The following is a 24,051-nucleotide window of genomic DNA, read 5'->3' on the forward strand; positions in this document are numbered from 1 at the left end:
CCCTTTGCCCTGCGACATGTTGCATTATACCATGTAGAACGCTGGTAACCAGCGCCTCTAGTATAAACCTTGGAAAAGAGATCTATTGCCAATGTCCTAACAAGTGCCTCGTGTAACAGGCACAATGTTTTATGGGTTTCCCCTGAACCTGGTTCCCCACGGAGGATACCGACTTTTTCTAGTGTTGGGATTATTCTCATGTAGAGGCTGGATAGTTTTTCCCTACTGGCTGCCAATTTTTCCCCACTTTACTCTCTTTGTTGTCCGAGAAGTGGGCGAGGATTTGCATTTACCGCCACCAGAGCATGGTCCCTACCCTCCATGTCAGGGGTAGCATAGTCCAATTCCAGGGCGTTGTGGTCACTATCTGTTCTGACCAGTACGCTAAAATCAATAATATGCTGCCACGAAGAAATTTGAACTAGGATGTAATCTATTGTTGACTCCTTGCCCGCTCTGTTACAGGTATATTTACTAGGATCAGATTTAGTATGCCATTACACGCCCTAAGTCCATGTTTGAGGGTTAGGGCGGTAATCTGTAGAGCTAGTGGGGTCCATGCTCTAGGAGAAGCTACCGTTGGGGGAACTAGCCATCCAGCATCCTCTTCTAATGAAGACCCATCCCGGAGGCCGGCAAGAGGCTCAAAGTGTGAGTTAAAATCCCCTCCCACCACAATTGGGATCCCCGTGGGTAATTCATTGAGGAAAGCTGAAAGTTCCTCAATGGTGATCGATTCTCGTGCTATGTTTACTGGTCTAGAGTAAACATTTATCAAGACGAGTCTACGGGAATTTGTCCAATCCAGTTGCACAGCTAGAATATCTTCTGTGGTCAGCGGGAGTCTCGTGGCCTGGCATCCCAAGTGAGTTGCCACCCATAATGCAAGGCCATCCGAAGGACGTCCCCTACCCCCCCATTTCGCCGGAGTGTAAAATGTAGCAAAACCCAGGGGAGAGTACTCATCCCTCGCCCAGGTTTCTTGGAAAAGGCATATTTCTTTAGCATCAATAAATGATATCCAGTCCAATTGGTCCCACTTATTTCCCAGGCCCGCCACATTCCAAGAAAGAAATTTCAGGAAGGGCGGCCTGTGGTTTGCAGATGGTACTGGAGAGGGAGCGTGGTCTTCTGAATTTGTGGTCGGCATTGTTGCTGTTATCCTAACTCCTCTTAATTCTCCTACTTCCCTGTGAGTATTACAGTTGTTAGTAGTGGTCCTATTTTGTTCTCTTTTATGGTTCATTTCTCCATTCTGCCTGGGCGCTGTCTTAATTGCATTTATATAGCTACAGGGTGTAGTAGTTCCTTCGAGACCCTCTCTATGGCAATGGTGGTACTCCTTGCCGCAAGACCTCACCTGTCAATCCACCATTTCTAGTTCGCTATATCTGTTAAATGTGGGAAAATATGTTGGATGGTGGACTCTAGGACGATATTCTCTTCTATTTCTTCCACCCCAGCCACCTCTCCTACCATGATACATTTCCCACCCCTCCTCTTCCAAGAATGGTGTGAAGATCGGTTGCTGTTGGATTCTGGGGTGGTTGAAGTTTGTACTCCCATTGTGGTCCCACCCTACCCCCCTCTCAGGGAGACTGCCCCAACTCTCCGCATCTCCCTCATAATTCAATGGAGGGTAGAAGAAAGAAAGGGGTAGTGACTTGATGTTACTCTCCTGGTCATCCGGGTGCCATCCACAGATATAGGCGGCAGTCCTCGGATCTCTAAAATTTATTAGAACACAATCCCCATGGATAGTTTTCTTTAAGCTGCCTACCCATGGCACCCTTCTAACAATTAGAACCTCACTAATTATGCCTTGGGGTAAAGGTCTGTGGATGGATAGCCAACTAACCACCTTGTTCTTCAGGGAAGCTATTGTTTCTCTGTAGGTGGTTTTCAACTCCGGGACCCCCGCTAAAATTACTGTATAGGGGCTGGCCTCCAGAGGTAAATACACAGCTCTAGGCTTTTTAGTATTCCTAGGTGCCTCCACTGTTGGAGATGTTAGTTTGTGTGAGTCATTAGGGGCATGTACATTGTCCTTGATACGGTTTGGGTTGGTCTGGAGGGGGGGGGGTGTGGGGGGAGCGGTGGTTGTTGGTTTGCGGGAGTATTAGGATCGTCTGCCTTGGCCTTAGGTAGACTTGTCGTATTTGGGGGGAGGGATGGGTTTGGCCTTTTGTACCACAGGGAGTGGCCTTTTATCATTTCCAGCATATGTTTGGGGATCTCTTTTGTTCCTTATCTCAGTGCCCCCTCTGCCACCCCCACTATCTACTTTTAGAGTGTCAGCTAGTTGGACGGTCGATTTTTCTATAGATACTAGCCTAGCTTCCATCTTAATTAACCTTGCTTCTAAGGGACTTAGTAGAGATCTAATAAGAGCCCCTATATCTCCCAGCGTAATATCACTAGAGGTATCAAGGGGGGTCGTATGTTGCCTCTACAAGCAGAACATCAGAAGATGTTATCTCTGTTGCGTCAGTAGGCCTGGTTTTTGAGATAGTTAAGGCAGGTCTATTAGGTTCCGGGATAGGATTTAGTTTAGGCGTTTTTGTCTTCCTTTTCCCTTTATTTTGGGTATCTGTTTTCCTTTTGGGAATAGCCCTTTCCCTTGCCCCCTGGATAGTGTTATTGGCTATACCTTTGTCAGTGATTACCTCTGGAACGAGGACTGTAGCAGTTAGTGGGGTGTAGTTGAATCAAGGGCAGATTTAACACACTCGTGTCCGCGTATTCACTGAGGTCCTTTACAATGCTAAATAAAGTCGAGTTTGATAAATCAGGGTTCGCAGGCGAATTGGCAACAGGTCTCATAATTAGGGTCGATGTGGTCAATTGGTGTGTGGTTGTCTCTGTTGGCAGGGGATTTGGCATGTGCCATGGGGCTTATGGAGGATCTCCTTGCCCAATCTAATTCTTGAGAGATGCGCCTTTTTAAGACCGTAATATCGTCAATCAATTGTGAACCGGCCTTAGCAAAATAGTTTTCTAGCGTACCTTTAGCAGCTCCTGCTGCCACCAAGTTGCTTTTGCTCCGGGTTTCCCTTGTGGTCATCCTGCAGCGGTGTTTAATCAAAGCTTTGGAAGAAGGATGGCCAGGAGCACAGTTAGGCCAGTGCAAAAGGGAGGTGGCCCGGTCCCGGTCTCTCCCGTCCTCGAACGGCCTCAAACGGCCCGCCCTTTGCCCGGGTTTTGCCCGTGCTCTGTCGGGCGTCGCAGAGAGTGTGGACTACTTTTGCAGCCCTCAAGGCGAGGGGGCGTGGCCGCTGCGGGAAGAGGCTGCAGGTGTGTCGAATGCCTCGCAGTCCCGCAGCGGTGCTGGTTCAATCGGCGGCATGCCCGTGAAGCGGGTGCCACGCTTAGCAGACTCAGTGTGGTGCCCCAGCAGCAGCGACAGCAAAACTGCAGATACTCCGTAAGTTTCAGGCAATGAGTGGCACCCGCGAAGCGAAAGGTTATGCTCGCGTCAGGCGAGGGGGCGTGGCAGCTGCGGGAAGAGGCTGCAGGTATGTCGAATGTTTCGCAGTCCTGCAGCGGTGCTGGTTCAATCGGCGGCACGCTAGTGAAGCGGGTGCCGCGCTTAGCAGACTGTGTGGTGCCTCAGCAGCAGTGACAGCAAAACTGCAGATACTCCGTAAGTCTCAGGCAATGAGTGGCGCCCGCGAAGCGAAAGGTTATGCTCTCGTCAGGCGAGGGGGCGTGGCCGCTGCGGGAAGAGGCTGCAGATGTGTCGAATGCCTCGCAGTCCCACAGCGGTGCTGGTTCAAATCGGCGGCACGCCCGTGAAGCGGGTGCCGCGCTTAGCAGACTGTGGTGCCTCAGCAGCAGTAATTAATCAAAAAAGAAACAGACACTTGTTACACCTCTTGACCATTGGTAAGAAAGTGGATTTTTTGGAGTAACCTCAAAAAACTCAATGCTGTTGTATTTGTGCGGTATATATGTTTCATCCGCCCCGCATTGATGTTTGCGGCAGTTATCATTGGGTACTCCAAAGTAGTGGTTTTGCCCGCCTCAACCCGAGGCACCTCTGGTCTTAAGTGCAGTGTCCAGAGAAGTGAAAGTAGGAAAGTGTGAAAACAAATTCTCAAAAAAAAAGGAAGAAAATTTAAAAGTCTGCCAAATCACCCTTCAAATTTTTTTAATATTGCCGTGATTTCCAAATCAGCTTTAAAATGGTAGGTACTACTAAGTAGATCGAGTTACTGGATCTAACAGTATTATATATACACAACGTCGACATGTTTCAGCTCTCTGGGCCCTAGGGGTCTATAGAGCTTTCGTCAGGACTCACAAACACAAAATTTCGTACTCACACCATTTGTGCAGTATTGTTAGGGTTGATTCCTGATAGTATATCAAGAAAAATAGCTCCTCCGTATTCTGCAATGGAATGGGGAAAATACATAGAGAAATACACACTTAATTTATACAAACTGTGTCGGGTTGATGTACACATGGAATAAAATTATTATATAATTTAAGAGACATTGTCGAAGGAGAAAAATCGGAAGGTTTGAGTAACTAACATTATAAGCATATTATGTGTCTAGCGGCAGGTTGTTCCCATATCGTATGTGCGTAGGGGATTGAAACAGTCGCCTGCATTATTTAATCACCAAGTTACGCGCTAGTTTACTAGGACACGCGCGTGTGGGGACTAGAGTCGAGATTGGAGTATTCGCGACCCTGTGTAGTTAAAGGGAGTTAAAAAGAGTAATCCTTAATCTCGGGATAGGGGCTTTCAATTGTGTGTTCGAGTTCCATATTAGAGTGAGTCAGTCAAGCGCGTTTGGAGCAATACAGTGGACGATTTTAATAGGGAGGCGTGCAATTGAGCATAAAAGTAAATCGTCCTACCTTTAACCGGAGGTTCCCTTTCTTTCCCTCTGAGTAATGCAGCTATTAAGCCCAGAGCTGTTTGGAAGAGCGATTACCTCATTAATTATCTCGCCGTCAAAGCGTCTTACCAGGGTTGTGTTTGCCGGGTTAATTCCTCCACCATTACCCGCGTGTGGTTAGAATTCCGCCTTGTGCTGGCTCTGCCCCCGGAAGTGTCTGCTCCAAGGTACGATGTTATTTAAAGGGGCAGTATCCTATGGCAAGTTAGTTGTGTTTTTTTGTTCAAAAAAACGTTATGCGTTGGCGAATGGGAAGGCAAGGAGCTGGTTGTTGAAATATTATGGCTCACATTCTGAAGTGACGTTAAGAAACGTATTACCTTCTGAGTTGAACAATCTTATGGAGTAAAGAGAAGGCTTATCTGTATTCACAACGAAACTTAGGTTAGTTTAGGCGGCGAGATCAAATGCGGTGCTTGTGCTCTTTATGAATATTTTAGTTTACAAACTGATGCCAAGGTATAAAATCATTCAGCCCCTGTTCACAAGTCTTGAGGCGGTCTACCCACCTCTGCTCTTTTTCGAATAATATTTTTTCACATCTAGATGTTTTGTCCATGAGCATTTCGATGACTGTCCAACGCAGTTCATCACAGGAGTGGCCTGCTTCAGTGAAATGGGAGCATAGTTTAGTCGTGTTCTTTTTTAATTTGATATTGCTCTTGTGTTCACCAATTCTAACTTTCACTTTGCGTGTGTGGAATTACAATTGGTGTGCTGGCGTTGTGTCCACGTTAATGTCTCTGAAAGTTGCAGCGATTTTGATACTGTTGTTGTTTTACAGGCAACACAGGAACCACAAGGGTAATGCCCGGTTACTGGTGTCATCGTTGCATCTCTTGTTGTATCATGTAGCAATTTTTTCTTCACTGGGCGAGTATGTACGAGGACATCCTTGATGTTTTTTGTTCTCCGGTTGGCAAATCTTGGTTTTGGCCAGTTGAAAGATCCAGTGTTCAGGATGTGCCAGTTCTTGTTGATCAGTTTCTTGATGTCATATGACAAATGACAAAATGCGGTTACACATGTCAAATCTGGTATTGGTGCCTTTGGAAAGGTTTGTAGGAGGCATTCCCTAGGTTGGTTGCCCGCTCTTTTTTTTTTACAGTATCTGATTGTCTTTTCCGTATAGTCCCTTTTTCTCAGTTTGTCACTCAGTTCAATTGCCTGGGATTGATAATCTTCATTCCTGCTACAATTTCTTTTCAGGCGCAAGAATTGGCTGTAAGGGAGATTGTCCCTGAGGGGCTTGGGGTGATGACTCTTGTACGATAAGAGGCTGTTTTTGGCCGTTGATTTTGTATAGGTCTTTGTGTGTAGCGCATTGTTTTTCACAAATATTGTTAGGTCCAGGAAATCAAGGTTACTGCTATTAGCAGTGTATGTGAACTTTAGCCAGGGGTCCAACTGATTCAACCAGTTTATGAATATTGTTAGATCAAGTGTGGTGTCCCAAATCATTAAAATATCGTCAATATATCTCTTCCAGTATAATATACTGGAAGAGAAGGTGTTGGATTCATTGGCGATATATTGATCTTCAAAATGACCTACGTATAATCCTGCCACCGATGGGGCAAAGGCACTGCCCATAGAAGTTCCATGGGTTTGCAGATAAAGATTGTCTTCATAAGCAAAGAAATTCTCTTTTAGTGCTAGTTTGCAGCATTCGAGAATGAAGTGTCTCGGTGTGTTATATTGCCACTCGCTCATATATAGGACGTCTTCCAGAACTTGGAGGGTATCATCCTGTGGGAGACTGGTAAATAGGGCCTCCACATCTAGGCCCACCAGAAGCATGTTATTAGGATCAAATGCCATATCTTGAATCTGAACCAAAAGGTCACGTGTGTCTTTTAAATACGATGGTGTTTGTTGGACTAATGGTTTCAGATATTCGTCCGCAAACTTGGAGAGCGGCTCCAATACTGAGCCGATACCTGAAATTATCGGGCGTCCGGGCGGTGGAGTATTTAAAAGACACACGTGACCTTTTGGTTCAGAATCCAACACCTTCTCTTCCAGTATATTATACTGGAAGAGATATGTTGACGATATTTTAATGATTTGGGACACCACACTTGATCTAACAATATTCATAAACTGGTTGAATCAGTTGGACCCCTGGCTAAAGTTCACATACACTGCTAATAGCAGTAACCTTGATTTCCTGGACTTAACAATATTTGTGAAAAACAATGCGCTACACACAAAGACCTATACAAAATCAACGGCCAAAAACAGCCTCTTATCGTACAAGAGTCATCACCCCAAGCCCCTCAGGGACAATCTCCCTTACAGCCAATTCTTGCGCCTGAAAAGAAATTGTAGCAGGAATGAAGATTATCAATCCCAGGCAATGGAACTGAGTGACAAACTGAGAAAAAGGGACTATATGGAAAAGACAATCAGATACTGTAAAAAAAAAAAAAAAAGAGCGGGCAACCAACCTAGGGAATGCCTCCTACAAACCTTTCCAAAGGCACCAATACCAGATTTGACCACGTGTAACCGCATTTTGTCATTTGTCATATGACATCAAGAAACTGATCAACAAGAACTGGCACATCCTGAACACTGGATCTTTCAACCGGTCAAAACCAAGATTTGCCAACCGGAGAACAAAAAACATCAAGGATGTCCTCGTACATACTCGCCCAGTGAAGAAAAAATTGCTACATGATACAACAAGAGATGCAACGATGACACCAGTAACCGGGCATTACCCTTGTGGTTCCTGTGTTGCCTGTAAAACAACAACAGTATCAAAATCGCTGCAACTTTCAGAGACATTAACGTGGACACAACGCCAGCACACCAATTGTAATTCCACACACGTCATCTACATGGTAAGCTGCCCCTGTGGAAAGAAATATATTGGGATGACGTGCCGCAAAGTGAAAGTTAGAATTGGTGAACACAAGAGCAATATCAAATTAAAAAAAGAACACGACTAAACTATGCTCCCATTTCACTGAAGCAGGCCACTCCTGTGATGAACTGCGTTGGACAGTCATCGAAATGCTCATGGACAAAACATCTAGATGTGAAAAAATATTATTCGAAAAAGAGCAGAGGTGGGTAGACCGCCTCAAGACTTGTGAACAGGGGCTGAATGATTTTATACCTTGGCATCAGTTTGTAAACTAAAATATTCATAAAGAGCACAAGCACCGCATTTGATCTCACCGCCTAAACTAACCTAAGTTTCGTTGTGAATACAGATAAGCCTTCTCTTTACTCCATAAGATTGTTCAACTCAGAAGGTAATAAGTTTCTTAACGTCCCTTCAGAATGTGAGCCATAATATTTCAACAACCAGCTCCTTGCCTTCCCATTCGCCAACGCATAAAGTTTTTTTGAACAAAAAAACACAACTAACTTGCCATAGGATACTGCCCCTTTAAATAACTTGGAGCAGACACTTCCGGGGGCAGAGCCAGCACAAGGCGGAATTCTAACCACACGCGGGTAATGGCGGAGGAATTTACCCGGCAAACACAACCCTGGTAAGACGATTTGACGGCGAGATAATGAGGTAATCGCTCTTCCAAACAGCTCTGGGCTTAATAGCTGCATTACTCCGAGGAAAGAAAGGGAACCTCCGGTTAAAGGTAGGACGATTTACTTTTATGCTCAATTGCACGCCTCCCTATTAAAATCGTCCACTGTATTGCTCCAAACGCGCTTGACTGACTCACTCTAATATGGAACTCGAACACACAATTGAAAGCCCCTATCCCGAGATTAAGGATTACTCTTTTTAACTCCCTTTAACTACACAGGGTCGCGAATACTCCAATCTCGACTCTAGTTCCAACACAGGGTCGCGAATACTCCAATCTCGACTCTAGTCCCCACACGCGCGTGTCCTAGTAAACTAGAGCGTAACTTGGTGATTAAATAATGCGACTGTTTCAATCCCCTACGCACATACGATATGGGAACAACCTGCCGCTAGACACATAATATGCTTATGTTAGTTACTCAAACCTTCCGATTTTTCTCCTTCGACAATGTCTCTTAAATTGAATAATAATTTTATTCCATGTGTACATCAACCCGACACAGTTTGTATAAATTAAGTGTGTATTTCTCTATGTATTTTCCCCATTCCATTGCAGAATACGGAGGAGCTATTTTTCTTGATATACTATCAGGAATCAACCCTAACAATACTGCACAAATGGTGTGAGTACGAAATTTTGTGTTTGTGAGTCCTGACGAAAGCTCTATAGACCCCTAGGGCCCAGAGAGCTGAAACATGTCGACGTTGTATATATAATACTGTTAGATCCAGAAACTCGATCTACTTAGTAGTACCTACCATTTTAAAGCTGATTTGGAAATCACGCCAATATTAAAAAAATTTGAAAGGTGATTTGCCAGACTTAAATTTTCTTCCTTTTTTTTGAGAATTTTTTTCACACTTTCCTACTTTCACTTCTCTGGACACTGCACTTAAGACCAGAGGTGCCTCGGGTTGAGGCGGGCAAAACCACTACTTTGGAGTACCCAATGATAACTGCCGCAAACATCAATGCGGGGCGGATGAAACATATATACCGCACAAATACAACAGCATTGAGTTTTTTGAGGTTACTCCAAAAAATCCACTTTCTTACCAATGGTCAAGAGGTGTAACAAGTGTGTTTCTTTTTTGATTAATTATAAGCTTACCCAGGGGAACGAAACAGATGTCCCAATCCCTTATCCCTCCTTTTTGATTAATTACTGCCTCAGCAGCAGTGACAGCAAAACTGCAGATACTCCGTAAGTCTCATGCAATGAGTGGCGCCCGCGAAGCGGGTGCCGCGAAAGGTTATGCTCTCGTCAGGCGAGGGGGCGTGGCCGCTGCGGGAAGAGGCTGGTGTGTCGAATGCCTCGCAGTCCCGCAGCGGTGCTGGTTCAATCAGCGACACGCCCGTGAAGTGCTACTGGATCCTGCCTATTGCCAGCATGGTAGGCCTACAGGTAACTCCACATGCTGCCATGGTTAAATAAGTGATCCAAAACCTGGCGCATGCAAACAAAATCAACTATACCCATCTGTAGCAGTCTACATCTCAGGTGGATGTAGGGGACCGGGGTCTTGCAGTTCATGCTGGTGAAGCTGAGGAATCTGCCTCATCCGTGGCAGTGATTGAAAGTTCCAAGGCAGAGGTGGTCAACTAGATTGATGCAGTTGCTATGGACACCAACCTGCTTCGCATGGACCTGCGAAAAGTGTTGGGCAGGGTGGCCACCTACAATAAGAGGCCCGCTGCCTGCATACTTCGATCTCTGACCTACAGAACGTCACAGCTTGCCTGGATGAACACATTGAAGATTCCAAGGGACGTGAGCGAAGAAATCTCCTGTGGGTTTTCTGGAGAAAGTAGAGGGACCAGCCACTAAATTATTTTTGGGGGGAGTGGATTACTACAGCCCTTCTACCAAAACAACCCCCCTAATTATTTTCACTTGAAACAGCCCACACAAGAGGAGGCCCCTCTGCCAAAACTATCCCCTGCCCCAGAGAGCTTAAATGACCTGCTTCTTTAAGTTTTGCGACCGAGAAGCCATATTTCAATATGTCAGTACAGGGGACTCTATTGTACATGGGGAATCCATCTCCATGTTCCCCGCTTACACCCAAAGAGTGCAAGAATAGAGAAAGGAGAGTAACTGTCAAAAAACGGAGGAGACACAAACTTGAAATACAGCCTACTTTTCCAGACAAAGCTCAGAGTCCAACATGGAGGTTTGTTTGGCCCTATTATTTCAGCTCCACAGACTAACAGCTGGCTGGATACCCTCCCACACACCTCAGGTCAGATCATAGACCATCGGATATAGCTTCTAAACACTCAGCGGCACTCTGCCCATCTTTGGAGGCTAAGGAGTCAGGAGTCAACCGTATGCAGCCAGAAAACATGGTGGTCAAATGTTGGTTCATTTTGTTCCATTATATCAATGGGAGGCTACAGGAAAGTGCTGGGCGACACCGAGAAGGAGCTTGGGTGCGCTATGCGCGCACCCTTTACATAGCATAAAGGTTTAGCATTTTGCCTTTTTAGGTCTCGCGACCTATCGATGCGCATCGAGCGGAGCGAGAATTCAAGTGGCCAAAATCCTCGTGAAACCACCAGCTTTTTGCTGGCGGTTTTCATGAAGTTCACGTGAACCACGTGATCAAACACGAACGCGCATCAGCCTCCCTCCTAATTGCATTTGCCGCAGAGCACATCAAAGGGCTTCGCCCAGCGTGCGCTCTGCGGCTTCTCCTCCCCTAATTATCCTCTCCCTCCCCAGCCAGCTTCCCCCAGGCCGTTCTGCAACGCTGACGAGACATGGAAATCCCAAGCTTATTATACATGGTACAACTCTGCCAGAACCCTTTCAGATACCAGAATTTACTAACCAAACCAGCGTCAAAAGATCCGAGGACTGATAAGGAAGTGAGATGGCATTAAATAATCTTTACAGGGTACTCTTCACAAGCAAATCTAACCCTATAACTGCACAGTTTTTTGTGAATGGTTAAATGTATTTTCCTCTCCTAAGCGCGTCTTCCGTGTATTGTTTTTTTTTATAATTGCAGACGCGCTGCATTCATCGAGTCCAAGCGTCTCATGGGCACTAACGTCTTCTACCATCATTTTGAGCTGTATAATACTGTTAAACACTTGTGCTTTTCCGGACATCTTAGTCGTCGTTTATTTCCCTACTTCTACCGTCAATTGAACTGTTGTTGTCCACTTTACCTCATGTTACTCTAATTCCCTCCTGTGACTTCCAGGGACGTGCCATTGTTTTTGTTTTATTATTTTATGACACTTAGTCTGGCGTTTTCAGTTGCCGTCCAAGTAGTAAATGACTGGGTTTTTTCTTCCCATCTTTATGCTTTTATTCATTGCAGTCATGCCCCCTCACATTTGTTGTTGTTGCCTGCAAAAATCCGGCTGCCGCCGGTAGCAGCTCACTGTACACACACACGGCGCATGTCACTTCCTCAGCCGCCGGCCCTTCAGCGCTTTTTTTTTTAACCAATTTATGTGAGAAATTGCACAATTGTTCTAACAAAGTCTGTGCCCCTCCCCTCCAGTCCGTGTGTGGAAGGCGTGCCCCACAGCAACTGTATGTCCAGGAAGGCTTCCCCAGGTCTACTTTACTGAGAGCGTTGCATAGAGTGCTGCGAAGTCCTGGTGTGGTGATGTGTGCTTTTTAGCTCCACCCGAAACTGCCTCATTTGGGTGGTGTTTGCCGCTTCTGTGAATTCTCATCGACAAATCACAGCTTTGCTGCAAAGAAAACAAGCATTGGCATTGCCAATAGGTCTCGCTTGTGGGACCTTATAAGTATTTAGTTTTGCAGCACAATATCCTTGTTGCACCAAGGATATTGTGCTGCAAAACGAAATACTTATAAGGTCCCACAAGCGAGACCTATTGGCTATGCCAATGCTTGTTTCTCATTAGGTTGCTTTCTAATTTGTTTGAAGAATTGGGGTAACTGTTTGCAGCTCTTGCTCACCTAAGGCCTGGCCGCTGTTTGTCCCACACTACAGGAATGCTGGTGATGTATGCATCTCGGCTGAAGGAGAGGGTCGGATTATCAAGACGAATAAATAACAGAACACACAACTAAAATTATGACTGTTGTCTAGTCTCCAGTGACTAAGCGATACTGGTGTCCGGAATCTCTTATTTGCCTCGGTATCTGTCGGAACACTTCCCAGTCCTTTTGATTTATGGACGAGCAAATTACAGGCCACCAATCCAGATTAGTTTTTCTGTACAGAGGCATTAAGCGATAGACTTGTTGAAGCTACAGTCGCAGACACTACCGTCAAGAGAACTGTAGTACCTGAGGAAGTAGGACTATGGATTTGGGAAGTGGTTAAGACTGTCCTCCTCGGGGGCTACCTTAAAACAACATTTGAGGTCCAGTGTCTGCATGATACAGACGTTCAGAGGAACAAGCAGGAATTGGGGGACACAGAAGAAGACAGTCTCAAAACATTCCAATAAACTGGCAGAACTCCTACAAAGCCCTCCTAGGCGATTGGCACAGACTAGAAAAACATATCTACACAGCTTATAGCCAACATCTCCCTGCTGAAGGAGGTAAGACTGGAGCGGGGCTGGTGTGTCTGGTAAAACAAGATGAATTTCAATCCGCAATCCTGACCCGGAACGATAATTTAGGGCACCCGGTGTGTGCACAACAGGCCATTAATGAGGTCTTCAACTACGATCTTACACCATCTGCGCTGAGCAGACACAGACTCAAACGTGTGGCATTGTGGACTACTTCCAGAAGGTCTTGCTTCCATGCCTTACCTCCAACATGTACAGCCTAGAGAGGTTTGTTACACAACAAGAAATGGTGGTTGAAATAAGGGGTATTAGGACAGCGAAAACACAGTAAAGAGACAGCCTACCTGCTGAGATTTACTGCATGTATGCGGAAACTCTGGCTGAAACTCCTGGAGGGGGTCCACTGGAAGAGCAGTCTCCCACCCTCATTATGTGAGGCCTTGATAGTATTGATTTTAAAAGAAAATCTTGCAAAGAAACGGAATGTGAATGCTTACATGCACATGTGTCAAGACGTTGCAGAATAATCTACATTTAAAATGTAGACCATTAATTTGTTTCTTGGTATTCGCTCACAAACATGGCAAAGGAACAAATGTAAAATAGAATGGCAGCTTAAAGGTTCGGCCAAGCATTTCACTAGCAGTCCCTCCGCTAAATAATTTAACAAAGCAAGGATACCAGTTAGACTAGTGTATCAAACTCTGCTACAATCAAACCTCTAGCATAACAAAAGTTGCCAGCATATTCAAACTTCCGATAAAAAGCTGATGTCTGCTAATATTCAGTAAACAAGGGGGACAATGAGGGCTTGATAAACGTCCACCGTACTTGCACTGGGTAGAACTAGAAGACAAAAGGGGTAAGGTGTTCCTGGGTGGCAAGTAGGCCACCTGGTGAGTACTCAGAGGTGGGGAATACCTCCTTTCCGAACGAGGACCCTCACACACCCAGCAAGCTAGGTGTCATGCTTCATCATATGGGTCTGCTCATCGCCGAGCCGGCTGTGAAATTATACACTCTTTGTCCTAATGGTAGGTCACCATGCAGCCCAAAAAAGTATAACTTGTGCCTGCAATACTACAACATGAAAAACAAACCTAATGGATTTTAAAAGGTCTGTTGTAGCAACAGTGAGTCATTTATCACTGGTTCCCAATCTGCATCCTTCTTCATATATGTAGTACACTCTACCTCTATCAAATTCCTTCTTCCCATCTTCATGAGTAAACTATTCACAGGTGCCAGAAAGAAGGGAGCTACATGCTTTACAAGAACCCACGCAGTACTGCACAGAAGTGAAACGATAGTGAAATATTAAAAAGATAGTTTTACCAAACAAATAATACCCATTTACCTGAGCAATGAAGACCACATGTTTGCCGCTGAATTTCTTTTCCAGCTCACGTACTAATCGCACTTGGATCTTCTGAAAAGATTTTAACTGCGGGACTGGAACAAAGATGATGATAGCTTTCTTACCCCCACCAACTTCAATTTCCTAAAAACAAAATTACAATCATTAGACACCCTTCAGTCCAATGATAGTTACCTTTGCATTAGTTGCAAAAAAACACAAACACTGTGCTGCAGGTAAAGATTATTTAGCTTGCATACCAATTTCCATAGCCTTGAACAGAAACTTTAAAGATAAGAGCCTTTGAAAAGAGGTTTGAAAATCCACCAACTTGCTCGCCTACCAGCAACAGGTTTCCATAGCCTTGAACAGAAACTTTAAAGATAAGAGCCTTTGAAAAGGTTTGAAAATCCACCAACTTGCTCGCCTACCAGCAACAGGGTCGCACATTTTGCGAGTTTTCAGGCTCACCAAGTCAAAACGTACACACCACAACACATTTGAATACGGATAACGGGCAGAAAGGTGGTGGGGACTGAGGTCTTTAAAGTAATTTTCAGTGGAGCAATCTTATGTTTGGCAAAACGGAGTAGACAATAGATTAACTACCACCACAAGATAAATTAACTACCATCTTTACAATGTCGTCACCAAATCAATATTAAATAAAAGCTTTAGATGCATGGTTCATACTAAAGATCTGCATTCATCGTCAAATGTTGTCCTACACAGAAGAATTTACAAGTACACTGAAAACCTGAGAATGAAATGTTATGCCATAAGTTAACATTCTAAAATAACCAGTTATGCCATTTACGTATAACGTACATTCAGAATGGTTTGTTTCCCAGTAACAGTCCGAGGACTTCAGTAAGTTGTAGGAATGAGCAGCTGAGCCAAACTATGTGAACAGGACTGTACACCACAGCACCAAGTGGTGTTATGCTCCCTTATGCCACCTGGCAAGAGCAACATCACTGAATACCACACACACTCTCAATCTGCTGCTAGTAGTGGACCATTTGATTGTATCCATCATAACACTGCTAATTTTTATGTCCTCAAACTTCTTTTTTGCACAAATGCCATTGTTACAGTTGTTGTGTATATATTTGCCTATTTTAACACATGTTACTGAAGTCCGCGAATGCAATTTGGAAGTTTATGTATCCACTGTTTTTACGTTTTGCTATTTTTAATAGTTTGTACTGTCGCTGATATCTTCTGCCCTGTACTTTTACGGATATTTTATATCTAAATAAAGTTATACTACACCCACAGCGAGCGACACAGAACATTTAAGATATTGCTCACTATAAAAGTGAAAGAATGGTCATACAAGTTTACACCCAAATTAAACCACTGTTTCAGCAGTAAAGTGGTAAATTGCCTACCTTAATACATGCATTAAAGAAATTTCAAGTTTTACAAATGAAATATAACTACCTTAGCTGCAGTGATGTTCAGCTCTCTCAACTGTGCCTTCAAATCAGAGTTCATCTCCAACTCCAGGAGAGCCTAGAGAAAAGTTAAGATGTAACAAACCATCATTCACAATGAAGGAATGAAAAGAGCATAAAAGTGGTTACATTTAATAGGCATTTTGAAACTCCACACCGTGTGTTGGGGGTGTGGACTGGTCGGATGGGATGGTTTCAAAGCATTAAGCCAATGATACTAAGCCAATGATACTCAGCCAATGATACTCAGCCAATGATACTCAGCCAATGATACTCAAAGTGAGGCCCTCCAGACCTTCACTGGTCCATTGATGAACAGCTGCTGTCTACTTGACAGAGCACGAACAGTCAGAAAATAAAGCCAGAATTTATTTTAAAGGATAACAAAGGTGTACTACTGCATGACTAACTTTAGAACACCATGTTTGGACACATTGCAACAAACGTGTAATAGGACATATCTCCAATGTTCACTGTAGTACATCAGATGAAATAAGAGCTCTGAAGTATTTTTTAAAGTGATATATAGTTAAAAAAACATGTAGAAACATTCATGCCTCCTCCAACAATGACAATAGTGAACTAAGACAAGTCAGTTGTCATGTGGACTCTACTGGGTGACCTGGGTTATTTCACTTTGACAAAATCATAGATCAAATCAAACAATGTTCTGTACATCGCACATCCTCATTTATTTCAAGGTACTCGTGTGCGATAATTAAAAAATATTAGGAGGGAAGTGAAATAAAACAATGTGCTAGGATTACACGACTTGGTCAAGCAGTGAAGCAGATCCAAGGCTTCGGGTTTCACACTGCAATTCTATTTCATTTCAATAATAATGTTACTTCCTTGTACACTGGACTCTCACACTATAATAATAGCAAGCAGAGAATGCCTACCCCATGGTGCAATTGCGATTAAGATACAGCATAACATTGTATTGTCCGATGACTCTAGAGACATGGGGCTCAATTTAGACAGCACATCACCCTGTAGACAAACACCCTGCAACGCCCCACTCCCACTCTGCTGGAATCAATGCAGTTCTTGAGCAAACCGCAGACCATACTTTTTGGCTTCTGGGAACATTTTGAGTACCCATGTCTAACCCAAACAAGAAGGTGCAGAAATAGACCATGGTAATTACAACATATGTAGCTAAATTATACACATAAAATCGCCCACTTTTAAGGCTTTTGTAAACTTGCTCTGGCAACTGAAATATGAATGGCAATATCACGAATGGTTAACCGTTCAGGACCACATGCCACAAAGGAAAAAGTTATTACCCAACGACCAAAATATCGTTTTTATGGTGGGCAACCTACCGAAGTTATTCAGCGTTAACAACATTAAACAAGTCCGTTTCAATACTGGAACCAATGATCTTACCTGGGAAATGCCAGACTCGAACTCATCTGGCTTTTCGCCATTTGGCTTCACGATCTTTGCACTTGAGCTGAACATGGCCTGTCTGGATTAGAATGATGGTCCCATTAGAAAATAGCAATATAAATACAAACTATGGTAAAATACTTATTTAAGCGAAACTGTAATAAAAACGCACTGGAAAAGTCTTCTTGGTTTGTGGCGATGTTGGATTCAGGGACCACAGTGGTTACACTTAAAGATGTGATTAACTAGGTCCTTAGGCTAACAGTCCACTATTTAACAACATGTTAGTTGATAACAAGGATTCTGGACTACAAAGCAGAAGTTACCACTTTTTTCTTAAAGCAAAAATGCAAGAAAAGGGCGGGAAAAGCATACTCTAGTTTTACACGCAATAAGCGTACATTAGCAGTAAAATGGCCATATTTGCTCTTAAAACTTAATAGTTTAGAGTAACTGCTCTTACCGGCCGTCCACATGTAAAAGATCATGCTTTAAGCATCGTTCAATTAAAACACACAAGACAAGTGTTACGTAGACCTCGACTTTACTGCTAGTATTAAGCTGACCAACACTGCATTTTCAATGCTTGCCTTACAGGGTAAACTGCAGCCCCCTCGTCCGTTGAGTCCATGATATGAATACCCAGAGTCAATACGGTAGAGTCAAAGCAAGTGTCAAAATTGGCAGCGGGGCGACCACTGAGAATGGAGGATTAATGGGTCAAATGATGCTTCCTGAAATGATGACACTGCCACTGACCATTCTAAATGATGCTTCCTGAAATGATGGCACTGCCACTGACCATTCTATTGTTTTGTACTATTTTCTTTTCTATAAGAATACATATCTTTAAAGCAGTAAGATAAATTAAACTACTAAACTTCCAACACATTGTTTGTAAACCTTGCTAAAGGATACTCACTCTGCATAACAGTATGCGAAAGTAAGGTGGAATATGTGGACATGGGGTCTCCAACTTTTCTGGAATGAACTACTTAGGTAAAATGAAAATCCTCCGGAGCTACTACTAATATCAGATATGTAATAGTAACCACATAAGATAAGCACAAGATTACCAGCTGTAAACACCTCAGGCATGGATGCTAGCAGTATTGCAATAAATGCTTATTTAATGTGGAATGCCTCTACATGTATAACACCGAAAGGCCATTACTGCACTGCTCCTAATAGTAATAAAAACTATCCCAAGCACCTTTTGATTCTCATAACTCATTTTTAAAATGTAACCATTTTTTCCACAAACATCAACTTACAAGTACTGAAAATACACACGTTTACCTCGAAATGCACACCTTTTAAATTAGGTGTATATATGTGAATTTAACAAAGCAAACAGAATAGCTACTTAAAAGTAACAGAGCTACCAGTAGCTCACAAGCTACCTCGATGTGGACAGACTTGAAAATAAATTGAGAAAAAACATGCCGACAGTACATCGTTTCCTCCTGTTTGTATCTCGAAACTCACTACTAAATTGACAGAATATACGAAGATCACGTTTCATCTCAAAGAGCGCTCCAAGAAGAGTGATAGAGGATGGGTGTAATATAGATAATTTGCATCATCTAAAAGGAGTAAATCTACGGGGGGGGGGGGGCATATTCAGCCTGACCTGCAAAATATAGAAAGCAGTTATTTGAGGAGGTTGGCCCTGAAGCATCTTGTAAAGGCAGGGCCCAGCCTTTATAAAATGGAAATTGGCTAGGCAGGGGCATAAGGAGTAGTGCCCCTTTTGCCAATGCATAATTAACCTTTTTGATTTCACTTAGTTTGCATATGCTTTGACAATATTAGAATACAGCTTCTACCAATTTTTAGATTGTTACGGCTTCGCTGTACAAGTGATCTAGTGACAGTAATCTTAAGGTGCGATACATCTTTTTGCCATGCGGTAGGGACGTTATCTGTATCGTCAACAGAGCAGAGTTGCCTGTTGTGTTCGGTGTATAGAAAGGGAACATGGGGGCCTGTTCATGTTCCAGCCTGAATTGGAAGCTGGATAGATCATACATTAATTGCCTCACAGTTGTGGCTTGTATTAGTTGAACAGTAATTGTACTTTGATAACTGAAGTCTGTTGAAATATGTGATTCATCGCACTTTTTAAAGAACATGCAGGATGGTCAACACATTAACGATGTAAGTACATCCTAACGCTGCTATTACTTTGGACATCTATAAACACAGTACCACAATGAAGTACTTCACAAACAACCCAATAAATGTAGGTCGAAAAACAATGTAGCAGTTAGGATACTACGATACCAAATAAAAGATAGCTTATCAATACGTATCTGCTCTGGAGAATGACAACTAGGGATTGGAGACTACAAGGAAATACAAACCTATAGCGAAAGTAGTACTCGCAGGATAATCCTAAACATAAGAAAAAACGCGTCATGTTTATTGACAAGAAATGTGCGGGAACGCAAGTTCTATTCGGGATAGGTAACGAAGGTTAAACTTACATTACCATCAAATAAACAGCCTACACCATGCTACTAGTGGCTTTTTAGACGGCATAAATTAAATTCAGAGACTTGCAAATCCGGTTTAAATTAACAACAAGCTCCCAAAACCCCACCCGTTGAGCAGAAAGCCATAACTGGCTCATGCAATCGCTTAACTTTACATTTTTGGTATAACGCGACATAACCACGAGATGAAAGGTCAGTATGTCCCGTTTCTGGTCAGACTGGTAGTCTTACTTTTCAAAGTGATTTCGCTCATCATAACACACCTACCATTAGCACTGTGCATAGTTCGAACAAAAAACAACATCAAGGCCATATGTTTTAGCTGGGCCACAGTCGGATATGACTGGCGTTTCTGTACAGCGAGAGTCCGCTACCACAACGGGATAAACTAGTCTCCAGCCAGCAAGGCTTCTTCAACTTGCCTCCGCTACAGCACGGGATACTTCGGAACAGCATGGACTAGAAAGTGCAGTCTGCAAAAGGACAGTACATCGGACTCCAAACAAATTTACAAAAGATACTAGAAAACCTGATGTTTCCAAGAAGGGACGCCCAGTTACCAGAGACAGCCAGTAGTGACACGAGACCTCTGGCCGCGCATACAACCCTCTGGGCGAGGCCCTTAATAAAAGTAATAAGGCAGTACGGACACCATTCCCCAATGGTGGCTCCCTATCACCGGATGCAGCAGCACAATCCATCGTCATCCTAAACCAGCAGCTCACAGTTTAGCATCAGCAAGCCCTCAAATGTCTGTCGCTACCTAAAAGTGAATTTCCCTGCTCCAAAATATAGAATAATAGAAAACAAGCAAAACGTTGTGGGGCATTAGTCGCTGGCACCCACCTCGTTCAGCGACGGCCTAGGAAGAGGGAGAAACCTCGCGAGAGCGTGCTTGATCTCGCTGTCGCGCTAAGGGTAAAGGGAAGAAGGAGGGGCCCGGGCCGGCTTCTAAACCGGAAGTCTTGGTTTTGCTGCAGAACTGGTATCGTGGCGTTTAACTGCGGCATGCGTTTAACATCGTAGAAGCAGCAGTGCTTTTATATGATAATAGTTTTCATGCTGGAAAAAACGAAGTGCCCCACACCGAATGGCTAGGTAATCGCGGATCCCATTGCAACATGGCTGCCACTATCCACGTCCACTGAAAGAGCAAGCGATTTGAGAGGTGATCGGCACCTTAGAAAATATTTCCCTCTTGGTAAAGAGCCGTTAAAATAATACTATTCATTACAATAGGCGGGCGTCTGTTGCTATTTTGCATTTAACTTTGGGTGTATATTGTGTACGAATTTAAGCTGGTTGCACTTTATTGGTATTTGATAATTACCAGATTTTGAGTTTCAAAAAGCGGGACAGGCCAGACATAAAAGCAGGACTAAAGCCTTTCTATGCCTGGTATGTCATGATTTTTGCGTAGCCGTGTGTGTACACCACACCCCTTCGCGTTTTCCAGGTGTGATGAGCATATAATCTTTTTATTTTTCGATTATAAAACAGAACTACAAGTGTAAGAATTTAAATGTAAAAGCTTGGACTGGAGCGGAAAAACAAGGAATGTATTTAAAATCAAGAAAAACTTTGGGACGCCGGGTAAGTCTTCCGAGAACCAGGAATGTCCAGGAAAATATGGGACATAGTCACAGTAGATTTGATGCATTATCATATAATGTAGAGAAAAACATGCAAATGTCCTATCCTTCCCACTGCTGCTTCCTTCCACCTGTTACTGGGAGATCAATTCTGTGTTAGGAGTCAGGACCTGAGTCTCCGACTTTTTTTCTATTTATTTTCCAAAGATATGATAGCAGCCAATCGGATAATTTTTTTTCCTGATAAACTACATTTCCAGAAATCTTTGACCAATGTTACATTACACAGTGCACCAATCACCATTCTGTTCAGCCATCAAATATGGCAAACACCTTCACCATTCTTTGTTGCTCAAAAGAGATAAGCGTTGTCATAATTATCTTCAAACGAAGCATTGACCCTGCTCCTCATGGGAAGAGGCCTTGCCACTTAGGGGGGTACATCAAACACATAAGCAACCTGCCACCAGTTTCGCCATGTTAAGCGCTCATCAGCAAGTAGCTTGGTTCCAGTGTCACAGTGTGCGAGGAACCCATGTCTGGCCATACCTATCTGATGAGCCCATATCAGGGTAAACCCAATCTTAAATTGCTTGTGTTCCAATTCAGTGAGTAAGTAAAGCTTCATTGTTTGGTTAGTTAAAACCATAAAAATTTCACAATAAAACAGTTATTAAAAGGATAAAAGAAGCACCAATGTTAGCCATCGCAAGGATAAGGTTATACAGAGAATGAGGAAGTCCTATAAACAATCAGTGTTTGAGTATCTGAAAATTCAGCTACTTGCCCAATCTTCTTTAAACAGTGAGTAAAACAAAGAAAGTGGAAAGTGCTGGTGATGATACCCCCATGGGGTGCTGGGGGTAAAAATGCACGGAACTAGGCCAGTGCAAGATGCACGTTGGGCATTTTAGAGACATGAAAAAGGTTGGCAAGGGGAACCACTTTACTTTTAGTGTGTTATGCTTTGCCAGAGAGACTCTTGCTGCCCCGTGTCCTACTTCTGGATCATGCCATGAAATAGTCTGTTAGTAGTTTTGAGCACATTTGGCAGGTGGGGAGATGCAGGGCAGGGTCGAAGTAGGTCTTAAAGCTTCTTATGTCAGTGTGGGAGAAGCACAGTGACAATGAATCCAGGCAGGGGTGGGGAATTCCTATCTCCCGACGCACGAGACATCTAGATTTCTTAGGAGGGCAAGAGGTTTTAATTTGCATTTTGTCCAAAGGACAAGAAGACAGTTTTATAGTAATACGATACACAGCTGTTCAACTCTGTAGGTCACAGTCAGTAAATAAGTTGCTCTGAGCAGTGAAAGGGTCAATGCAAAAGCTGGGGCCTGCACTTTAATTTACCCAGAGCAGAACAACAAAAGGATAAAGCAGAGCTCAAAGTTGGAGCCAGCTCGATAAGCTCCTGTGGCTTCCAGGCCCTCCCCTGGTCCTTTTATTTTCCTCAAGCATGAGACACACATCAAGCTTCTGCAGCTACTGTACACTAGCAGCAACGGCATGTAAGAGGCTGCTTTTTGTGCCTCTTGGCCCCTTGCTCTGACTTGAACTGTATGACCCCTGCCTTGTATTCTCTGCTCCACTCCTGGGCCTCATAGGGCTCCAATATCCCTGCTCATCTTCAACTCAATTTGATTTCCCTTCTCATGCACCCCCTCCTTGGCACTTTGCGTTATTTATTTATTTATTTATTTTTAACACTTATAAAGCGCGCTAATACCAACCGGTGTCCTGGCGCTGAAGTGGTAACTCCGTGAAGTTAAGAATCCCCGGCAAAAGGGTGAAAAGCCATGTTTTAAGGTGTTTTCTAAACGCTAACAGATTGGTGATTGATTTAAGGGACAAGGGGAGGGAGTTCCAAGCCTTTGCTGCTCCTTGGACAAAACTCCTGCCCCCCCAGCGTGCCTTCCTGATCCGAGCTGTTTTTACCAGTCCCATACTGGCAGACCTCAGCTGTCTCTCAGGTCTGTACCATTGGAATTGATCTTGAAGAGACACTGGGCCCAATCCGTGCAGTGCCTTAAAGACAATGCAGAGGGCTTTAAACATAATCCTCTTTCGCATTGGGAGCCAGTGCAATTTCTCCAGTTCCTTGGTAGCTGAGGCAAATTTAGGCAGACCTCCAATAAGGCGGGCTGCCGCGTTTTGAAGGACTTGCAGCTTGTTCAACACTCCCTGTTGGGCCTCTAGAAAAAGACTATTACAATAGTCGAGGCGCGACAGAACAAGTGCCGTCACTACCGTCTTTTTGCTTCCCTCCGGTAAAAAGGGGAGTACTTTCCTGATAGTTTTCAAGAGCCAAAATATGGACGAGGTCAACGCCATAACTTGGGGTTTGAAAGAGAGTTGGCTATCTATGATGACTCCCAGATTTTTTGCCTTCTGAGCTGGAGCCGGCGGGTCACCCATATCTATTGGCCACCATCTTGGACTCCAGAGATTTGAGTTGGACCCAAAGACGATCACCTCAGTCTTGGAGGAGTTTAGTTTTAGACAACTTTTTGCCATCCAAGAACTGACTGCAGACATACATTCCTGAAACCTGGCTGCCACCCCTAGCTCTTTCTCCGGATGCACCGAGACCACAATCTGGGTATCGTCTGCATACGAGGTTAATTCGAACCCGAAGGCTCTAATCACCGGAGCAAGAGAGGATACATAGATATTAAACAAAGTGGGGCTAAGGGAGGATCCCTGGGGGACCCCCACGGGGAGTTCGAAAGGTCTTGATTCGATGTCCCCCATA

General features: G+C 43.8%; 1 protein-coding gene across 1 annotated transcript in view; it reads right to left on the reverse strand.

The window, feature by feature from the left end:
• The window catches only part of RPS7 (ribosomal protein S7), a 90,287-nt gene extending 69,567 nt beyond the window's left edge, over positions 1 to 20,720 (reverse strand). The window contains exons 1-4 of the mRNA XM_078647867.1: positions 20,551 to 20,720; positions 17,204 to 17,285; positions 15,795 to 15,866; positions 14,349 to 14,492 (exon numbers count right to left, since the gene is read on the reverse strand). Of these exons, the coding sequence (XP_078503993.1) occupies positions 14,349 to 14,492; positions 15,795 to 15,866; positions 17,204 to 17,278 (291 nt within the window). The 5' untranslated portion in view covers positions 17,279 to 17,285; positions 20,551 to 20,720. The remainder of the gene's footprint in view (positions 1 to 14,348; positions 14,493 to 15,794; positions 15,867 to 17,203; positions 17,286 to 20,550) is intronic.
• Positions 20,721 to 24,051: the final 3,331 nt, after the last annotated feature.

This window comes from Lissotriton helveticus, chromosome 6 (assembly GCF_964261635.1).
Source record: "Lissotriton helveticus chromosome 6, aLisHel1.1, whole genome shotgun sequence".
Classification (NCBI taxonomy): domain Eukaryota; kingdom Metazoa; phylum Chordata; class Amphibia; order Caudata; family Salamandridae; genus Lissotriton; species Lissotriton helveticus.